At 45.0% G+C, this 17,809-nt stretch overlaps 3 protein-coding genes across 7 annotated transcripts in view; 2 read left to right on the top strand and 1 right to left on the bottom strand.

The window, feature by feature from the left end:
* Positions 1–2,326, bottom strand: part of lrrc45 (leucine rich repeat containing 45) — a 12,850-nt gene extending 10,524 nt beyond the window's left edge. For both annotated transcript variants that reach the window (XR_013911080.1, XM_026177518.2), the window contains exons 1-5: positions 2,148–2,326; positions 1,436–1,721; positions 937–998; positions 766–836; positions 52–230 (exon numbers count right to left, since the gene is read on the bottom strand). Coding sequence is in view for 1 of the 2 variants with exons in the window: in XM_026177518.2 (XP_026033303.1) it covers positions 52–230; positions 766–836; positions 937–998; positions 1,436–1,664 (541 nt within the window). In the remaining variant the exon portion in view is untranslated. The remainder of the gene's footprint in view (positions 1–51; positions 231–765; positions 837–936; positions 999–1,435; positions 1,722–2,147) is intronic.
* Positions 1,865–8,426, top strand: trub1 (TruB pseudouridine (psi) synthase family member 1). Of its 4 annotated transcripts, none has more exons than XM_026177530.2 (8): positions 1,865–2,072; positions 2,780–2,878; positions 5,132–5,187; positions 5,789–5,870; positions 5,978–6,050; positions 7,452–7,591; positions 7,674–7,730; positions 7,805–8,426. In XM_026177530.2, exons 1-8 carry the CDS (start codon positions 1,994–1,996, stop codon positions 7,984–7,986), a joined length of 768 nt encoding a protein of 255 aa, XP_026033315.1. In that variant the 5' UTR covers positions 1,865–1,993; the 3' UTR covers positions 7,987–8,426. The 4 variants fall into 4 exon arrangements, with proteins under 4 accessions (XP_026033315.1, XP_080161814.1, XP_026033314.1 ...); XM_080305688.1 differs by lacking the exon at positions 1,865–2,072 and adding an exon at positions 2,462–2,693 and having other exon boundaries at positions 5,789–5,864; XM_026177529.2 differs by lacking the exon at positions 1,865–2,072 and adding an exon at positions 2,462–2,693.
* Positions 8,427–10,355: 1,929 nt separating this feature from the next.
* Positions 10,356–16,261, top strand: hhex (hematopoietically expressed homeobox). The gene is made up of 4 exons (XM_026177528.2): positions 10,356–11,081; positions 14,758–14,936; positions 15,366–15,416; positions 15,515–16,261. Exons 1-4 carry the CDS (start codon positions 10,691–10,693, stop codon positions 15,761–15,763), a joined length of 870 nt encoding a protein of 289 aa, XP_026033313.1. The 5' UTR covers positions 10,356–10,690; the 3' UTR covers positions 15,764–16,261.
* The last annotated feature ends 1,548 nt before the right edge of the window (positions 16,262–17,809 follow it).

Here is a 17,809-nt window from a genome sequence, read left to right as displayed (position 1 = left end):
GCTGTTCTCTACCGAACAACACGGTACATGACGTTAACCAGTTAGAGTCACCTAGAACTTCCAGTGTGCTGTTGCGTTTGAGTGCCAGAGCGAGCGCCGACGCTCCATGGTGGTTGATTTGATTGTTGCGCAGGTCCAGCTGCGTCAGCGCGCAGTTGGAAACTAAACCGCTGCAGAAGAGCGAGAAAGCTTCGTCCCACACGCCCAACGCATTCCACTCCAGCACCAGCCTGCAAAAACCAAACACTGCCAGTTAATTAGGGACACTCTTCAGTGCTCACACTATGTGCTGACAGGTTCCTGCAATGATCAGAAATGCGTGATACGACTGGGTCACGTTTCTGCTGTCTCTCTGATGGGTTTGTTTTGTTTTCAGTATGATGTCCCACACTACAGGCTGTCTGCTCTTACTTTCATGTCAGGTGTTTGAAAATCGCTTTAATTCCCACAAATGCAATATTTTTGTTCACATCTTGGTTGTTTGATTGAAACTCATTTGTGGTGAAATACAAAGTGTCAGAGTGTTTCTCACCAAAAACAGAAGTGACTACAGCGGTTTTTGTGTGGTTAACTCAACTACTAAATATTCTGTGTGATCACTAAAGTGTCTGCGTGTCTCTACACTCAGCCTGTGGGCTTTCACAGGTCTCCCGCTGTTAAAAGACAGCTTACGATCTGTAGTTGTAAACCGGTGCTACACAACTATTAACCTCCATAAGGGAAAGAAATGAAATGGCACACAGACAGGAAAAGCATGAGTCTTACCTGCGCAGCGTCTTGTTTTGTGCCAACAACTGTCCCAGCACCTCAGCTCCTGATGATCTCAGGTTATTCCCCTGTGAACAATAAAAACACAACCTAAGGACACACAGACATTGTGCAATAAGATAAAACTAGTGTCACCGTGTGTGGAGAGTCTAATTTGGGAGCTGGTACCTTCAGATCCAGGACTTTGACAGTCGTGTTGTCAAACAGTCCACTGAGGAGCACTCTGGCACCTGAGAGTCACACACAGCACAGTGACTAACACATCCTGAGTCACAATATTTACCAGAGCAGCAAATGTGGTTTATTATGCTAATGAGAAAAGAGATCTATATGAATGTGCTCCATTTCTCTGTTTGTTTGTTGCATTTAAAAAAGACTGCTTGCATTTATCCTTCTAATTCAAGCAGAGAAAACTCTGTAAATGTGAAGATGTGTTCAGGATCAGAACCAAAGGACTTTGTTGACAGCATCTGTGTGATATGTAGCCTAACACACTCGCTCTGATAGTTTTATCAATCATCAGACTGACTAAAGTACGTTAAATAGACGTGCCGCAGCAGAGTGACTCGGGCAGGGCCACCTCACTGCATCGTTGACATCAACGAGCACCATACACTTGCACATACTGTATAATTCTCCACATTACATAAAGACTGTCCTCACGCACCCTCCTCGCTGAGCATGCAGTCACTGAGTGACACCTCAGTAAAGACAGTATCCTTATGGAAGGCCTTAGCCAGCACTGAGCAGGTATCTGCAGACAGGCTCTGTCCACTCAGGTCCAGTCTGGAGCCCTGAGCAGACCTGCTCTCCTGGAGCTGAGCTACAACACCCTCCTGAGGCTCCACGCCTCCCTCCTTACACAGACGGAGGTATATCCGCCTGAAATCCTCCATCCAGGCTCTGCAGACTCCTGATCATCTGACGAGCAGAGCTTTCCGTCCTCAGACCAACTGGTGAAAAGAAGGAGAGACAAAAGTTGCTACTGCTGCTATCTATACATGTGCTGTTGATTTTCTTTGCATCAAAGATAAACGCATTAATCAATAACGAAAACGCCGAGCTTTTGCTGAATGTAAGAAAGAATTGACGATCACACGACACTGACTCAACTGTAACCACTGCAGCGACCAGCCCGCACAGCTGTGTGCATTTAGAGCGGACTGACGTGTATTTTACATGGTAGCTTGTAACAGGCAGAGCCACGCTGAGCAGCCAGTTTTGAATGAAAGTGACGCGAGGAGCTATCTCCACGCGAGTCAGAGGCTCGCGCGGGACAATCAAATCTTCAACCGATGATCAAAGTAAGGAGGCGTTTAAACCGGATGTCGTGACTAGCGATCAAAATAATAATTACAGGTTAAGATAAAAACACAGACCTCCACCAAAACTGTCGTCCTGACAGTTATTGTTGTCGTAGCTCGACCAGCTGACAGAAGAAGGAAACCAGGGCACAGAGTAACTAGGAAGTGTTTGGCGCAAAGCATTTTGGTCAACGTAGTTTCGAAAAAATCTTTATTTATCTAACTGTTTGTTGGTTTTTATCAGGCCTGATCTGTGTGAGGATGGGCGAAGACTGCCTATAATACTGCTTAAACAGATCGTCAACAACAGAAGGCTGTTAAGCGTCGTGTTGTTTAATAATGTTATTCATGCAGAAGGAAGACGGAGTGTTTGCTCAACCAGCAGGGGGCAGTAAAGACAACAACGGGTCGCATAGTTGCCACTGAGGGTAAAAGAAGAAGATGGACATTAGCCAAAGAAAAGAGAAACGAGCATGTCCGGGAGCGTCAGTAACACCGTCCCTGCGATAACTAGTTCTTTGTCGCAACTACAGGCGTTAAACGGATTGTTTGCGATATATAAAAAACAAGGGCCGACCTCCGCGGACGTGTTAAATGTACTCAAGGAAGCTTTGCTCAAGGGTAACGGGACCAAACAGCAGCAGGACGTCCAGCCCGGTGTTTGCGGAAAGCTGACCGTAAACCGTTTGTGTCGCTTTATCTTTCAGAGGCGGGAGTCAAAAATCCAAACCCGCGGAAGAGGAAGAACCAGAGCCTGAAGATGGGACACGGAGGGACGCTGGACAGCGCTGCCAGCGGGGTGCTGGGTAAGCGGCTAGGCTAGCGCTCACGTCCCGGTGCTGGGCCACGCGCGACTGTTGTCATTCCTGCCCTGGGAGGAGGGGGGAGAGGGGGTCAGTCCCACCCTCCGTGTTTACTGGAGGGTGCACCGGCAGGGTGCATCGGTAAAGCACCGGCAGGGCCCGACCTCCAGGGCTGCTCCAGTCATGCATGTCTGGGGGCGTTTTATACAGAGTTAAGATCAAATAGATTTATGTTGATAACAATCTCAAATCCCTGAGACGTACACTGTCGTTTGTCTAGAAGTTGTTTTTTCAAGACTTTAACATTTTTCTGTAACAGGTGCATTTTCTTTTCTTTTGCACATTTTTCTACCCACGCGTGTCCTGGGAAAGTCCGCGACATCGTGACTCCTGCATTTTCTATGACAACATGCTTGCTGTTTTTCTATGGATAAAATATAGTAAAGTTATGAAATCTGATCTTCTTATTGTTTTGATATGTAGCTATGTTCCTCATAAGCAGTGTACCCCTGGTGCTGGCCCGTCATCCTCTATGAAGAGTGGAATGGTCCAGATGACCCACCTGTGTAGGAGCGAGGCCGGTGGACTTTTAACACAACCTTGGAGAGGTGTACTGATATCACAGATGATGTTCAGGCAGCACCTCCACACTCCTGTCTTTCCTTCTCTCTCACTTCCATCAAGGTGCCAGTGGAAACAGCTTCAGTGTCTATGGGCACCTCGTTAGATCTATCAGGTGTTTTTCCTGCATTTCTGCAGTGTAGAACAGGCTGTCCCAGGTTGTCTAACTCTGAGCTGCTTTGTCAGCAGTCACACCATCTTTAAGTGGCACAGTTCCACTGGCAGCCATACAAGCCCATAATGCTGCTTCCAGCATGTTTGACAGATAATGCTTCAGTTCCTTCTGGATACTTTTTGTCTTGCCATCGTTTTTGTACAAATTTATCTCAGTTTCACCTGACAACCTGGGATTTTTTTCTCCAGAACTGTGACTTTTAAATGTTTCCTGGCAGATGCAGTCCGGCCTTCTTGGTCTTGAGTGTAACCAGTGGTTTGCACCATGGTGTAGGTTTTAACAATGACAGGCCGAGCTCTTCAACTGTTTTTGGGACTTGAGTCGATGTTTTGTCAGGATTTTTATTTCTTCAAATGAAGAATTCATTTAAATTTTCTTCAGTGTTTTTTGGGCCTTTAGGTGTTTCTGGGCGGCCCGTGCTTCCATCTTTTTAAGAATGGACTACATTGGTAATTTGCTCTCTGATAGCTGTATTTTGTTTTTGTGCTTTTTAAATCAACGATGGCCTCCTTCAAATGCAAGTTAAACCACTGTCGTTGAACAATGATATCATAGGACTCGATTTTCCTTATAACCTATGAGCCCAACTGTAGTTCTTGTCTTTATTAAAGTGTTTTATAAAGCACCTATGCAGCTAAAAGTGCAGGAGGCCGGTCCATTGACTCCAGTTAGCAGAGATGAACCTGCCAGACAACCCTGCTGATTGTGCTGGTACGTCTGGCAAAGTGGCCACACCCATAATTTTAGGAAAAATTAATTCACTGTGGTTGAATTAAATGGCCTGTATTTGTACAGCGCTTTTCTAGTCCCTAAGGACCCCAAAGCGCTTTACACATCCAGTCATCCACACATTCACACACTGGTGATGGCAGCTACATTGTAGCCACAGCCACCCTGGAGCGCACTGACAGAGGCGAGGCTGCCGGACACTGGCGCCACCGGGCCCTCTGACCACCACCAGTAGGCAACGGGTGAAGCGTCTCGCCCAAGCAAGACGGCTCTTAACCAGCATGGCTGCTACAACATCCTGCAGCACGATGCCGTGTTGTCTGATTTGCGCCCCGCAGCACAGCGAGACGAGAGCACGCCTCCACCTCGTCCGTAAGCATAAGAAAAGCTGTTCAGTCAGTCAGCTACATTTCACTGTGTGTTATACTTGTATAACTATGCATGTGACAAATAATAAAGAACCTTGAACCTTGAGGTGATGTTGGGTCAGTCTGAGGGAAAAGCAGCCGCTTCACTGCTGCTTGCAAAGTCCCAGGTGATGATGTCATGAAGAAGGGAATAAAGGTTGTTATCAACTTAACAAAGCACGAAGATGAGCACTAAATATAAATGTTTCAGTATATTCTGAGTTTGGTGAACTTTGATGAATGAATTAAAAGTGAGTTCAGTGAACACTTCAACCTGTGGGGGGCGCTAGCAGGACTTTAATCATTGGACTCTCTTTGTTTCAGTTGTTGGTGTTGGGAACGGCACCAAAATGCTCAGCACAATGTTGACTGGGTCAAAGGTCAGTTTGCTTCACTGCTGTTTGAACTAAACTAAAATGTGCATTAAACCTTGACGTCTGGTGAAAAGTGCGAGGCATGAATGCAGGTTAGAGCTGCACTGCTGCGCGTGTCTGATTGTTGTTTATTGTGCATGCTGACGAGCACAGCCAGGCTCTGACTCTACCGTATGTCGTCACCTGGATGAAGCCAAACATGTTGGTTTAGCAGATGCACACTGACATGTTCCAAATAAAACGACGCGTCCTTTAGTTTGTGTCACAGTGAAGTCTGTTTCCCCCATGAACTTCTAGCATTGTGTCGATACGTGCTGATTGGTCTGTTCCTGCTTTCATGGTAGCAGATCTAACAGGTACTAACGAGCTGTTAGAAACCACAACACAAACCTCTGCGTGTGTAGAGAAGCACTTTTTTTTAGGTACAAGTATACATGCAAATCTATTGATAAGGACATTGTGTATACAATACAGCTTCTCAACAGACCCGAACGCCTCGTGAACTTTAGATGTCTGCGATGACAAATGCATGAATGATTCCTGTAACTTGTTAACTGTGGATGAACTTGGTGTGACACAAACGTGACACATGCTGTGTGTTTTTCAGAAATACGTTGCCGTTGGAGAGTTTGGAAAAGCAACAGACACTCTTGATGCCACCGGCAGCGTGACTCTGGAGAAAGGTTTTGGTAAATTCGATCTTTCAGATCCATCGACACAGCAGGATAATCTGCAAACTTCGGTTTCTCCTTTACCGTCTGTCTCTCAGTGAGTCATGTTTTCATACATTTTCTAGAACACATAACCAGGCTGGACGTCGAGGAAAAGCTGAAAGCTTTCACTGGTGACATCATGCAAGTGCCTCCGCTGTGAGTCAACATCCAAACGTCTGAAGCTTTAATTAGATCAAACGAAACGTTTATTTCTTAAGATGAAATCTTCTTTTACAGAAAACGAAACCTAAACTTTCCGAGCAGCAGCTCAGGACTTCACGTCCTCTGTTACTGCGCTTGTTTGGGATGGTGTTGGATTTGATGGTAGATGCATAAACGTGGGGTTCATGTGAGCTTCCTTTTTGGGGGTTGCAGTCATTTAGTGGCTCCGTGGTGCAGTGGTTCGATGCTTACCTTACATGAAGGTGCATGAATTGAACTCAGAGGCGCGATGACAGCTTTGCACGGTTCACCAGCTTTATCACAGACGCTTCCAGGAATGTGCCAGGTTGGCTGATGCAGCAGGAAAATTCAAATCAGGGAACCACAAAAATGAGTGTGATTGTTAAAGTAGGCCTACACATCCATGTGTGGAGAAGCTGTTTCCATTTTCTGAGGGACATTAGCCGTGTCATCATTTTGAGTCTACACAAGCAAAGATCAGAATCAGAAAAGGTTTTATTGCCAAATGTTGAGCAGCTTTCCAACATTAGGAAATGAAGGCAAACACTTAAATAAACATAAAAATGAAAAGTGCTAAGCAGATTACTATATACATGAGTGCAAAAGTGGAACAGATGCAGAGAAGTATGGGGCCATGTGTTTGGGGTGGGACCAGTCTTATGTTACTGTTCATGTGTCCAACAGCAGAGGAGAAACTGTTCTTATGATGAGGTTCTGGTGCGACTGGGCCGGAGCCTCCTGCCTGAGGGGAGCAGGTCTAACAGACTGAGTCCAGGGTGAGAAGGGTCAGCTGAGATCCCAGCTGCACGCCCCAGTGTGCTGGAGGCGCACAGGCCCTGCAGAGATGGGAGTCTGCAGCCAATCGCCTTCACGGCAGAGCGCACAACACGCTGCAGTAGACGCCAGAGGCTTCAACAAGTGGCTGAACTGAAACCAGTTTTCTCTGAATGTGCAGCCAGTTTGATGGCATGTTACAGGTTAATGATATGATCAGAGAGCCGTAATGACTAATTGTTGTAAAGGCTAAGAAGTGATGTGTGGACCCAGTTCTGTGTGAAGAGGCTCTGAGATCTAAATGTCCAGCTGCAGTAAACCGATCGTGTGTCCTTTAATGCCGTTCGTGTCCCCTGGGAGAATGAATGAAAGGCCTCTCAATGGTCCAGTTCTTTAAACATTTGAGGGTTTTCGTCTTATTAGTGTAGCGCAGTGACCTATGAAGCCTCTGGAGGTCACTGTTTGCTCACTGCAGTGCTGATTCCCACTGATGCAGGAAGCAGTGCCTTTGTGTCATTATACATGGAGTTCACATAAAAACAGTTCTTGGTGCTAAATGTGTGTATTTTGTAACCAACTCTTTTCTTATAATCGTTTTAGATACTCGGCATTAAAAAAGGATGGCCAACGTCTGTCTGTCCTGCTGAAGAAAGGTCACAAGGTCGATGCCAAACCGGCCAGGCCCGTCACGGTGTACAGCCTGACCCTGCAGGAGTTCAAGCCTCCTCTCTTCACTCTGGGTTCGACACGCTGCATCACACAACAGGCTTTTAGGTGTTGTGTCCTCTTTGGCTGAATGTTTCGCTTTCCTTCGTGTTGCAGATATTGAGTGTGGTGGTGGGTTCTATGTCAGAAGTTTGGTGGATGACCTGGGAAAAGGTGAGACTGCCTTCCACCTGTTTCACCTTTCCATCGACGGCGTGTTGCTGAGTAACGCTGTCTGTGTGCTGCAGCTCTGTCCTCTTGCGCTCATGTGAAGGAGCTGGTCAGAACAAAGCAGGGTCCGTTCACTCTGGAGGAGCACGCCTTACACGAGGAGCAGTGGACGCTGGAACACGTCTTGCGCTCGCTGAAGACCTGCTCAGAGGGAGACCCGGAGGAGGATCATCCGAAGCCAAAGAAGGTAGTCACCTGACCGGGACCAGGATGCAGAGGGAAGAGGAAGGGGTTTCCTTTCATGTAAAGACAGATTTTTGGTTCATACTCTTCAGTTTTAGTTAAAGTTTGAACATCATGACACCTTACATTAAAAGTTGTAAAGCAAACAGTCATATAATGAGAAACGGGAGCAAAGGAGACTCAGCAGGTTACCATGTTGCTGGACCTGCACAGATTTGTGAAGAGTAAATAACCTGATCGTACGATCGGCGAGGAGCTGCGAGGGAACGGCGAGATCAGTGTCTGTGGCACCGAACACCTGTGAAGTTTTTGTTGTAAGTTTAGGATCTGATTTGTTTTTATCGGCTGCCTGTTCACTGTTGTAAAAATGTCTTTTACAAAGTCTTCCTTGAGTCCTGCTCAGTGCAGTGATGCACATGATTAAGTAAAAAAGCCCCCTGGGCTCGTCCAAACTCACGCGTGGACTGTTATTTCTTTGCTTCTAAGCTTCCCACTACAATGAAGACATCCACAGGTGAAACTCGAGGAATTCAAATATCGTGCAAAGTGTGGCCACAATCTTCCGTAACACCTCAGCAGCGCCACAGCTGGTAGCATCCACGCCACGCTGCATCGAGGCAGTAATTCATGCAAAAGGGGCCCAAACCAAGTACAGAGTGCGTATGCATGGTTATACTTATTCTAATTTTCCGAGTATCACCTGCTGCTTCATTTCCATAGCGCATGCTCTGTGCCGTTTCTCATGGTTACGTTTCCTCGGTCATTCCAAACTCGAACAAAGGAAGGCCGGGCACATCCCGATGCGTTTGATAATCGGGATACTGTTGACTCGTGAGGAGGAGACTGAGTGGCTTGCACTGACAATGGCAGATATATGGCGCCAGCTGCCGGGGGGCGGCTCACTCGAGTTATCAGCGGTTTTTGGCCCGGAGTCTGACGCCACGGGAGGCTGGCCGGATCAATGAGCTGCAATGATTGTCTCAGTCCAAATATTAGCCGTTTTGTGGATGTCTTTGATGTCTTTAAGGCTGTTTGCTCCACTTTATCTAAATTACAGCCGTTAGAAAGTTGGCAGACGGGGGCGCGCGCCAGGAAATCGAGCCGGCGGCTGGTTTCGGGGAGCGAGCAGATAAACGCCGTCGTCCGGCTCCCAGGTGCGAGTCGCCGTTTCCAGCGACGATTAATGAACTCGCGTGATGATAAAATGTCGCGAGGCCCTGCGCGCGTGCAGCTGGGCCCCGCTGTGACTAAAGCAGAAGTCTCCGGTTATTGTTTAACATCCAATCACTTAGTGAGCCGTTACATACACGAGCGTTTATTGCTATCTCATCCCACAGTGGATTTCGCAGGAAAACTCCAAACATTCAAATCAGGAGTTAATCCCACTTGATTGAGCTGCAACGTTGGGGCCGTGGATCGCAGTCGGCCTCTATTACACTGTTAAGATAAGGCTGCGGCCCGTTTGACTACACAAAGGTGTGTGTGTGGGTATAAAAGCAGCGCTGCGTGCTGTCTGTGCTCTGTTCACGTGGGTTTTCCATCTGACATTCAACATTTGTTCAACATTTTTAAAAACAATGTTGCCAAAGAAATGTTATTCACACAAGTGGATCATCGCGCTCTTTGCCTAACTGTCTCACTTCAGCGTGGTGCCAAACCACGGGGAATGTCTTTTTGCATAAAGCAATGATGCCGATCTCTGGCTGGGAGAACCTAAACAGTTTGGACAGCTACCCTCGTGGGCCAATCCGCTGACTTGTGACATGATACTTCCTGGAGCAAAACCAGTGAGAACTATCATTTCAAATCACACTTATCTTATCTTTGAAAGCCCGGCTCTAATGCAAAATCTCCTCAAAGTTACCATTAAATCATCTGAGACTGCTGACAGACAAGGTCACGAAAACGCTGTGCGCTCCTCCTGTGTAACAGTGCATGTGCTCTTATATTTCATTTATGTGAAAACGTATTTCTTATTGTGCCGAGTTACACATATCACTGTGCTAATACATATATGACACAGCAGTATGCAGATACTGCAACAATAAACGGATGTTCACTCATTATTCGGCCATGATCCAGTAATATGATTTTGCATGCAAGTTTTGATTGAGGTGCTTTGGGTAAATGCAAACAGTTTTGAGCTGAGTAGGAGTGTGACTTTTACTCAAACATTATGGGCGGTGTACACTCTTAGGAGTGTGACCGTGAGGAGGCTGAAGTGTGAGCGGGCCCGTACTTGCATTTTCAGACCCAGCTACTCTCAGCGCCGGCTCTGTTCCATTACATTCGTCTGTTTTCTGATTACCTGTTTGCGTCGCGTCGATTCTTCTGAAACACAATTATCTCCCCTCTCCTGTCATCCGACCACTGTGGAGTTCGTTAAGAACTGCGTGCAAGCCAATCAGAAACGGCCGCCGGCCACCTGCAGGAAGTTGGCCGTCCACTTATCTCCTCCCTCCTTCGGCTGCAGACAGATAACAGCAGCAACAGTTGAACAGAGTGGCAGCTCCGCAGCAACCTGATGGACACTAAAACAGTGTAACGGTCTCCCGAGCAGCTCGGAAACAGGCTCTGGTCGTTGTGTTTCGGGACTGGCTGAGCAGAGGTTAGCGCGGCTCATAAAAAGTTGCTGTGATAGAAAGAGGAAGGCTGCGGGACTAAAGACGCGAAGCTCTCCCCTAGTTTGGATCCAGTGCGCAGCAGCGGTGATCGGCATCATGAGCGTCCCGCTTTACGCACCGACCCCAATTCAGCCGGCACACCCGACCCCCTTCTACATCGAGGACATTCTGGGGAGGACCTCCACCACCACCTCCACATCTCCGTCCTATTCTTCATCGCCAACGTCTTCATCTTCCTGCTCCACTCCGGTCATCCCCACGCCGACTCTCCCGTCTCCCAACTCGTCCTTCAAAAGTTTGATCTCGCCGTACAGAACCCCGATTTATGAACCCACGCCGATCCACCCCGCGCTGTCCCACCACGCTGCGCTGACGGCGACGTACGCCTCGGCGGGGGCTTTCACCGGCTCCTTTTACCCGTTTCACCAGCAACACCACCGCTCCATGGGGGAGTACGCACAGGCGCTGCTCAGGCACGACCCTCTCGGTGAGTTCCATTTCATTTCCATCATTGATATTGGTCTTATCATTTGTTAGCAAACATATCCATTTTCTCCTTTTCTGCTGCCTTGCCGTCAGACAGCCAGCATCACGTTTCTTGTTTTCCTGTGTGGAAATGCGCCAGTTAAACTCAGTTCCTCAAGTCTGCACTGCTGGTTTTATTTCACTGGAAATCAGGACCCTTAAAATAGTTAAGGTCATATATTCACAATTTGCATTGTAAAATGAATAAATCATATATTATTGGACATTATATCGCTCAGTGACAATTTAGGTGAACCTGAAATCTGTTCGCGGCAACATATACACTTGGATGATGTGGCAGTAAGACAACTTTCTGCTCTTTGCATGAAAACTTTAATGTCTTCACAAGCTTCGTTTCAGTCCCAGCGAAACCATTTTTGCATAAGCATCACGCTTGGTCATGCATGTCGAACTCAAGATCATCTACACTTGCACTGCTCCTCTTAAACACACTTTAGAGTCGAGGACACACTTTGTGCGTCTTCGCGAAGCCTTCAGCTCATTTAGGTCTCACAAGAACATTTGTGCACGATGCGCGACCACGCACACATGAGTCACATTGTTATTGTGACAGACGTATTTGGGGCCACAATAGCAGCAGGCATATCCATTCAGTGTGCTGCTGCTGGTGGTGATAGGGAGGTGCATGGCAACCTTGACTCGTTTTCCTGACTCCCATTGTTCTGAAACATCAGAGGACCGAGTCAGCCAGTGACTAAAACATAGCCAGGCCCTAAATCACTTGTTATTTCACTGCTGTGCGTGTGTGTGTGTGCGTCATATACTTTTGAGCACCAAGTAGTTGGGTTATTTTTCTCTAGGGTATTGACTGACCATGAGCTTACCACAAGTCTTTTATTATTATTATTATTATGATAATAATTATTAGCAGTATTAGTGAAATCGGCTGTGTGAGTATGGAGCCGTGAAAGCTGCTTTACATGATGTTCCCGGGGTGCTTGAAGCCATCACACACGCTGCGCGCCGTGTTAGAGGCCAGAAGTGATGGTCCTCTTAAGTATAGTGTGACAAGCGGACCGTCTGACTGTGTGCTGCTGAACAAGCCGGGCCTTTTTCCGTTCATAGCGGAAGCTGTGAGCCTGTCGATAGGAGTAAATCTGGTTTCAGAAGCTGTTAAATGTTTTCCTGTCTCACCCCGGCCAGCCGCTTCCTCGGGAGCCCGCTGCACGCTGCTGATTATTTTATCGACATCCTCAATACAGACATATTCAGGAAACACTCGGCCTCTGATAGCCCGGGATCCGTTTTTCACATATTGTTGCACTTCCTCTGCCGGGCTCGCGAGGATGTGGCTGACTTTCTTTATGGTTGGCGGCGAGAAGAAAATAAGGCAAACAGAGAGCTAATGGGGACTTATGAGAAAGATAAAGTCCTCCTAACAGCAGCTACAGTCGTGTCCTCCCAACTGAGCTGACCTTTCAGACAGACGACAAACAAGCACGAACTGAGATTGCCCGAGGAGAACAATGATTGGTTTCAGCGCCTACAATCATCTGTAATCATCTCGTATGATATGTCTTGTCGAACAGCGGATTAAAGAAGCTGTGCTCTATAAATACCGCGCACACCTCCTCTGGCTATTTTAAGCAGCCTGCAGTGCGCGCGCTTTCAGGCCCGCTTATGTTCCGATCTCCGTCACTCACAGTTTTATGAAACTGTTATTAACGAGCTATCCCAACCGCCACATCTGTGCATCTATTTACAGCGATCACCTTAATACTCTGATTTGATGAGACTGTCTGCGCGCGCCAACGGCAGAAAGTTACAAAGTAACACAAAGCCAACAAAAACTGTGAGTGCGCGTGCTTAATTACCACAATTATAACGAGTTAGCGCTTATCATTCCAGTTTCACAGATCTTTATTAGCCGAGCGTAAACGGCACGAACACAAACTTCTCACATATTCAGTGAAAATGTTTCATTTGATGTCATTTCCTTCATTTTCGCCGCAAATTGATTTTTACTCAACCTTTCCTGTAGGCTACTTGTATTTTCGCTCAGTGTCTCTTGGGGCTGGATTGGCTAACTTCCTTAGGAAAAGCGCAGCAATAAGAAGGTCTTTGACAGCAGTTTCGACCACAAACATTCATATTGTGTCAGAGCTGAGCACAGGAGTGTCTGTTGGTGGATGCCATTGCCTATAATCACACCGCAAAGCAGGAAGCACATGAAGCGGATATTTGGCCATAGTTTTCACTGTCACGACCTTCCTGAAAAGACAGCTCGCAGCAGGCTGCAGGCTGCCGTTGTTTGTTCCCGGCCATCACCCGGGGAGGAAAGCAGACAGGACAAAAGCACCTCTGATTGCACCCAGCGGCCTTTCGCTCCAATAAATCTCTTCAACAGCACCGATCCTTTCCCCTCATTAATCCGCAGTAAATTAGGAATTATGTTCATTTCTAATCGAGTTTTAGGGTATAAACTTTGAAAAGCACATCGAGACTTTTGGAGATTTTGAACCTCATTAAAATCAGCACCGGTGTAAAACAACAAACACGTAAAACATCATAATAATCATAATAATAATCATTTGTATTTGTATGAAATCTTTATTTTGAACATGTTAAAATATTATAACAACAACAGAGAAAAAAGAGACAAACAAAACAATAATAATTATAAATAACTTACATTTATTTCACAATGCAGTAGAAAGAAGCGCAAGCTTATTTAATCCCGCACATTTCCCACTATTTAGTAACTAATAGTCTCCACTTTTTCTTCCTGTTTATGCCCTGTCCATCAGAAATTCTTCATTACAGTTTTACATCTGTTACATAATAATAGTAATAGTAATAATAATAATAATAACAATAATAATAATAATAATAATAATAACAATAATAATAATAATAATAATAATAATAATAATAATTATTATTATTATTATTATTATTATTATTATTATTATTATTATTAATAATAATAATAATAATAATAATAATAATAACAATAGTAATAATAATAATAATAACAACAATAGTAATAATAATAGTAATAATAATAATTATTAATAATAATAATAATAATAATAATAATAATAATAATAATAATAATAATAATAATAAATAAATACATAAATACATAAATCCAAATAATAGTTATCCAATAATTAATCCTGAAAAATAATAAACTCTCAAACTTTTCCACATTGGAGTCCGCAGCTGTCTGGTGACCGGGAGAGGCCACAGAGTCTAAAACACGTCTTCTCTCTGTGACCGAATAGTTCGATTTTTCGATGTCTCTGCACTGCGCATGTCTGCGTATAGGCTGTACCGTCAGCTCCGGAGCTTTTAATGAAAATGTTTGAAATGTGTTGTCTTATATTTTCATGTGGATAAAATTCACTTATCGCAAGAGTTCAAACGCGTATTCACGTTTTTCACGTGAGTGAAAATGCCGTCAGTGGGCCTAATATAACACAGTACAAATGTACCGTGTTTCTGTCGCGTACTAGCGTGTTTTGTTAATTCGTTTCATGTCAGATGGCAGCAGGAAGGTTTATATGCTGTAGCTTCTTTTTCGACAGCGGGCAGGTTTGTCACAGCCAGAAATAAATATTTCGTTTTATTTCATGTATTTCAAACACGGTGCATTCTGTGGGATCTCTCCACAGGGAAGCCTCTGCTGTGGACGCCGTTCATCCAGCGGCCCTTACATAAGAGAAAAGGCGGCCAGGTGCGCTTCTCCAACGACCAGACCATCGAGCTGGAGAAGAAGTTTGAGACGCAGAAGTACCTGTCACCTCCGGAGAGGAAACGCCTGGCCAAGATGCTGCAGCTCAGCGAGAGACAGGTGAGCGGAGCCCGGTCTGGCTCACACATGTGCCGTAATGGCCTGCAGCTGTTTGGAAGGATCTCCGGAGGATCGGCGCAATTTTCGATGAAACACTTTTATACATTTATTTATTCTGTTTTTGAAATGTAGCATAACACTAGATTTTGCTACTTTATTACTAGAAAGCTATTTACTGGCTGCGAATGGTTGGAATTTGTAGCGAATTACCGATGTGTGTGTGTGTGTGTGTGTGTGTGTGTGTGTGTGTGTGTGTAATATTTGTGCTGCGTGCTGATTTGATTCACTGTGGCCTTGATCCAAAATGAATTTAAACCGCTTCCACGTGAACAGCGGACGAGTTTGCGCATAAGAAACATCCTTTCAGAGTTTTAATATTTAAAGAAGGAAGATCATTCATTTCTTTCTTTTTTGAACATTTCCTTTCAGGTTAAAACCTGGTTCCAAAATCGACGTGCGAAGTGGCGAAGACTAAAGCAGGTGAGCAGCGGTGACTGATGTCGCCCTACCTTCCTTTCACTCCTTCATATACAATACACTCGTACCGTCTCCTAATCCACGGGGTTCGCTTTCACCAGGAGAATCCTAAGAGGGAGGTGGAGGATAACAGTTCCAGAGGTAAGAAAGGAGATGAGATGATAGAGGCTGCCGGAATCCAGAACCAGGAGCAGAGGCAGCCAGGCTCGGCCCCCGAGTTGGCGCAAGCGGGACACTGTGTGTCCCGACAGCAGGCCCACACAGAGCTGGACTCTGACGTGTCAGACGACACAGACCAAGAACTGGACATAGAGGACGACGAGGACTTCACACTAAACCCCCAGTTCTGAAACACAGGCTCCATAAAGATCTGCCTCAGACACTGAAGCTCTCATGCGTCGCTGTAACTCCTTCCTCCTCCTCCTCCTCCTCCTCCAGCCTGGTGACTTGCAGATTGATAGACTGGTTCCGGATGTAATACTAAGACAAGTCAGCCCCTCAAACCCGAGTGCCTTTCATCAGAACTGTCTTCTTTGTTGAACCTGTGTACATATGCGTAATTTTGTGTGTGTGCGTGTGTGTGTGTGTGTGTGTGTGTGTGTGTGTGTGTGTGTGTGTGAGAGAGAGAGAGAGAGAGAGAGATGTTCTTCAGATGAATAGTATGCCTGTAGATCAGTTTCTCTGTACTGTAGCATATACGTGTTTTTATAGCGTGTTTTTTAGTTCTTTTTGTTTTGTTTTGCGTGTGTGTGTCGGCGTGTGTTTTTTATGTGACATTTTATTAAATAATCAATGTAGCGCAAATTCAGTTTTGTTTGATGTCTAATAAACTATTTTCTGACAATCAATCCAAACGTTTGGATGCAGCTCAGCTGGTCTGTGAACTCTTTTCTCTGCTGTCTGAAAATGAAACGTTGTAAATGAAGCATTTCTCGCACATCCAGCAACGCGTGAAAGATCCGCCAAGAAGCAGGAAGAATTATAATCAGTCCAAATAATCACAGAAAACCCAAAACAACAAGAACCGACGCGCTCTGGTCAGGTTCAAACTCACTCATTATTCGGACGTTTAACAGAAGTACATTTAACAAAGAATCAGTGCGAGTAAAAGTGCGACACGTCGTGTCTAAACGCTGAGCTGTAGTGCAGAATGATAGAACAAACTTCATACACACGTCATATTGTGTCTGTTACACCTGAATATATATTTTGCACATGTTTATATCCAACGCGGTAGTTTTTTGTGTACCTGCAGATCTGAGACTTTTCTCCTTTTGTTTGTTTATTTTCACATTTTCGTTTCTGATTGGTTAAAGGTTTATCTCATAAAACAGCAGCAGCCACATTACAGGACATTACGATGTGTTAGATGTGTGGCTGTGCTGGTTATAGCCTCTAATTCTTTTACTACAGTGTGGAAATCAGTGGCGTTTAAAACAGAAGAGAAGCAGACTGTAGATGAATGTACCAACACAACACCATAAATATAAAAATAGCGCATTTCAAATCTGACTTGAATAAAAGGAGCCGCCTTCAGTAATATTTTATTAATATTGGTTTAATGTTGCTGTTACATTCATGGAAAATCAGAATTTAAATTTTGAATGTGTTATTATATGTAAAATGCATCCAGACGCGTGGCTTTATAAAACATTGAGCGTCAGGGACAAAAACACTGAAGAACAGCTGAGCTAAAAAGGAAGAGCTGCAAACTTGTGGAGGATCATCAGAGTGTGTAATCACTCAGGGATAATGAATGATAACTGCCTTTACTATCAGTAGTGAATGTGAGGAGGTACATTAGGACTCCCTGTGCTGCATTAAGCTGAATTACAGTCACACTGCTCTGTGTGGTTTTCAAAATAGAGAGCAAGAGAAAATAAACAAAATCTGCAAAAACCCTGAAACCATCGTTCATTTAAAGAAACAGAAAACAAATGTGAACGTTTAAAACTATCAGGCCTGTGTTTAACACTTGTGGGCCTCTGGGGAGATCTGGGACCAGTTGTTGGACTTTATAGAAGATTCTAGATTAGTCATAGTTTTTATTTCATGATGTGTAAACTGTGTCAGCACTTTCAGCTGAGATTTGTGAGGCGGCGCCAACAAAGCAGCTTTTAATTAGAATTTTTCAAGCAAATACAAATGTTTGATTTGGAAGCTAAAAAGCGATTCGCTGCTCTTCATTCTGCCGTTTCCAGTTTCAGAATCTCTGAGGAATCAAAAGCAGCCAAAGATTATCAAACAGTTTAGTCCTTGTCAATTGTTGTCCCATCACCACATTCAACTTCAAATAGCTTATCGTCAAACTCATGCAAACAGCATGAGTGGGACTTTTTCAGTGAGTAGATTAGGTTAATGATTGAGTGAACCCTCAGAAGCGCGGGGACAGCAGA

Source organism: Astatotilapia calliptera, chromosome 8 (assembly GCF_964374335.1).
Source record: "Astatotilapia calliptera chromosome 8, fAstCal68.1, whole genome shotgun sequence".
NCBI lineage: Eukaryota > Metazoa > Chordata > Actinopteri > Cichliformes > Cichlidae > Astatotilapia > Astatotilapia calliptera.
This window is presented reverse-complemented; position numbering and strand designations above follow the sequence as displayed.

What these genes read in the sequence shown, in the direction of transcription:
- hhex (XM_026177528.2), top strand. Translation starts at nt 10,691, where the DNA reads ATGAGCGTCCCGCTTTACGCACCGACCCCAATTCAGCCGGCACACCCG. An exon ending in GCTCAGGCACGACCCTCTCG is followed by an intron (nt 11,082 to 14,757) that starts GTGAGTTCCATT and finishes ATCTCTCCACAG; the next exon opens with GGAAGCCTCTGCTGTGGACG. An exon ending in AGTGGCGAAGACTAAAGCAG is followed by an intron (nt 15,417 to 15,514) that starts GTGAGCAGCGGT and finishes CGCTTTCACCAG; the next exon opens with GAGAATCCTAAGAGGGAGGT.
- trub1 (XM_026177529.2), top strand. Translation starts at nt 2,546, where the DNA reads ATGTCCGGGAGCGTCAGTAACACCGTCCCTGCGATAACTAGTTCTTTG. An exon ending in CAAGGAAGCTTTGCTCAAGG is followed by an intron (nt 2,694 to 2,779) that starts GTAACGGGACCA and finishes TTTATCTTTCAG; the next exon opens with AGGCGGGAGTCAAAAATCCA. An exon ending in GCCTCCTCTCTTCACTCTGG is followed by an intron (nt 7,592 to 7,673) that starts GTTCGACACGCT and finishes TTCGTGTTGCAG; the next exon opens with ATATTGAGTGTGGTGGTGGG.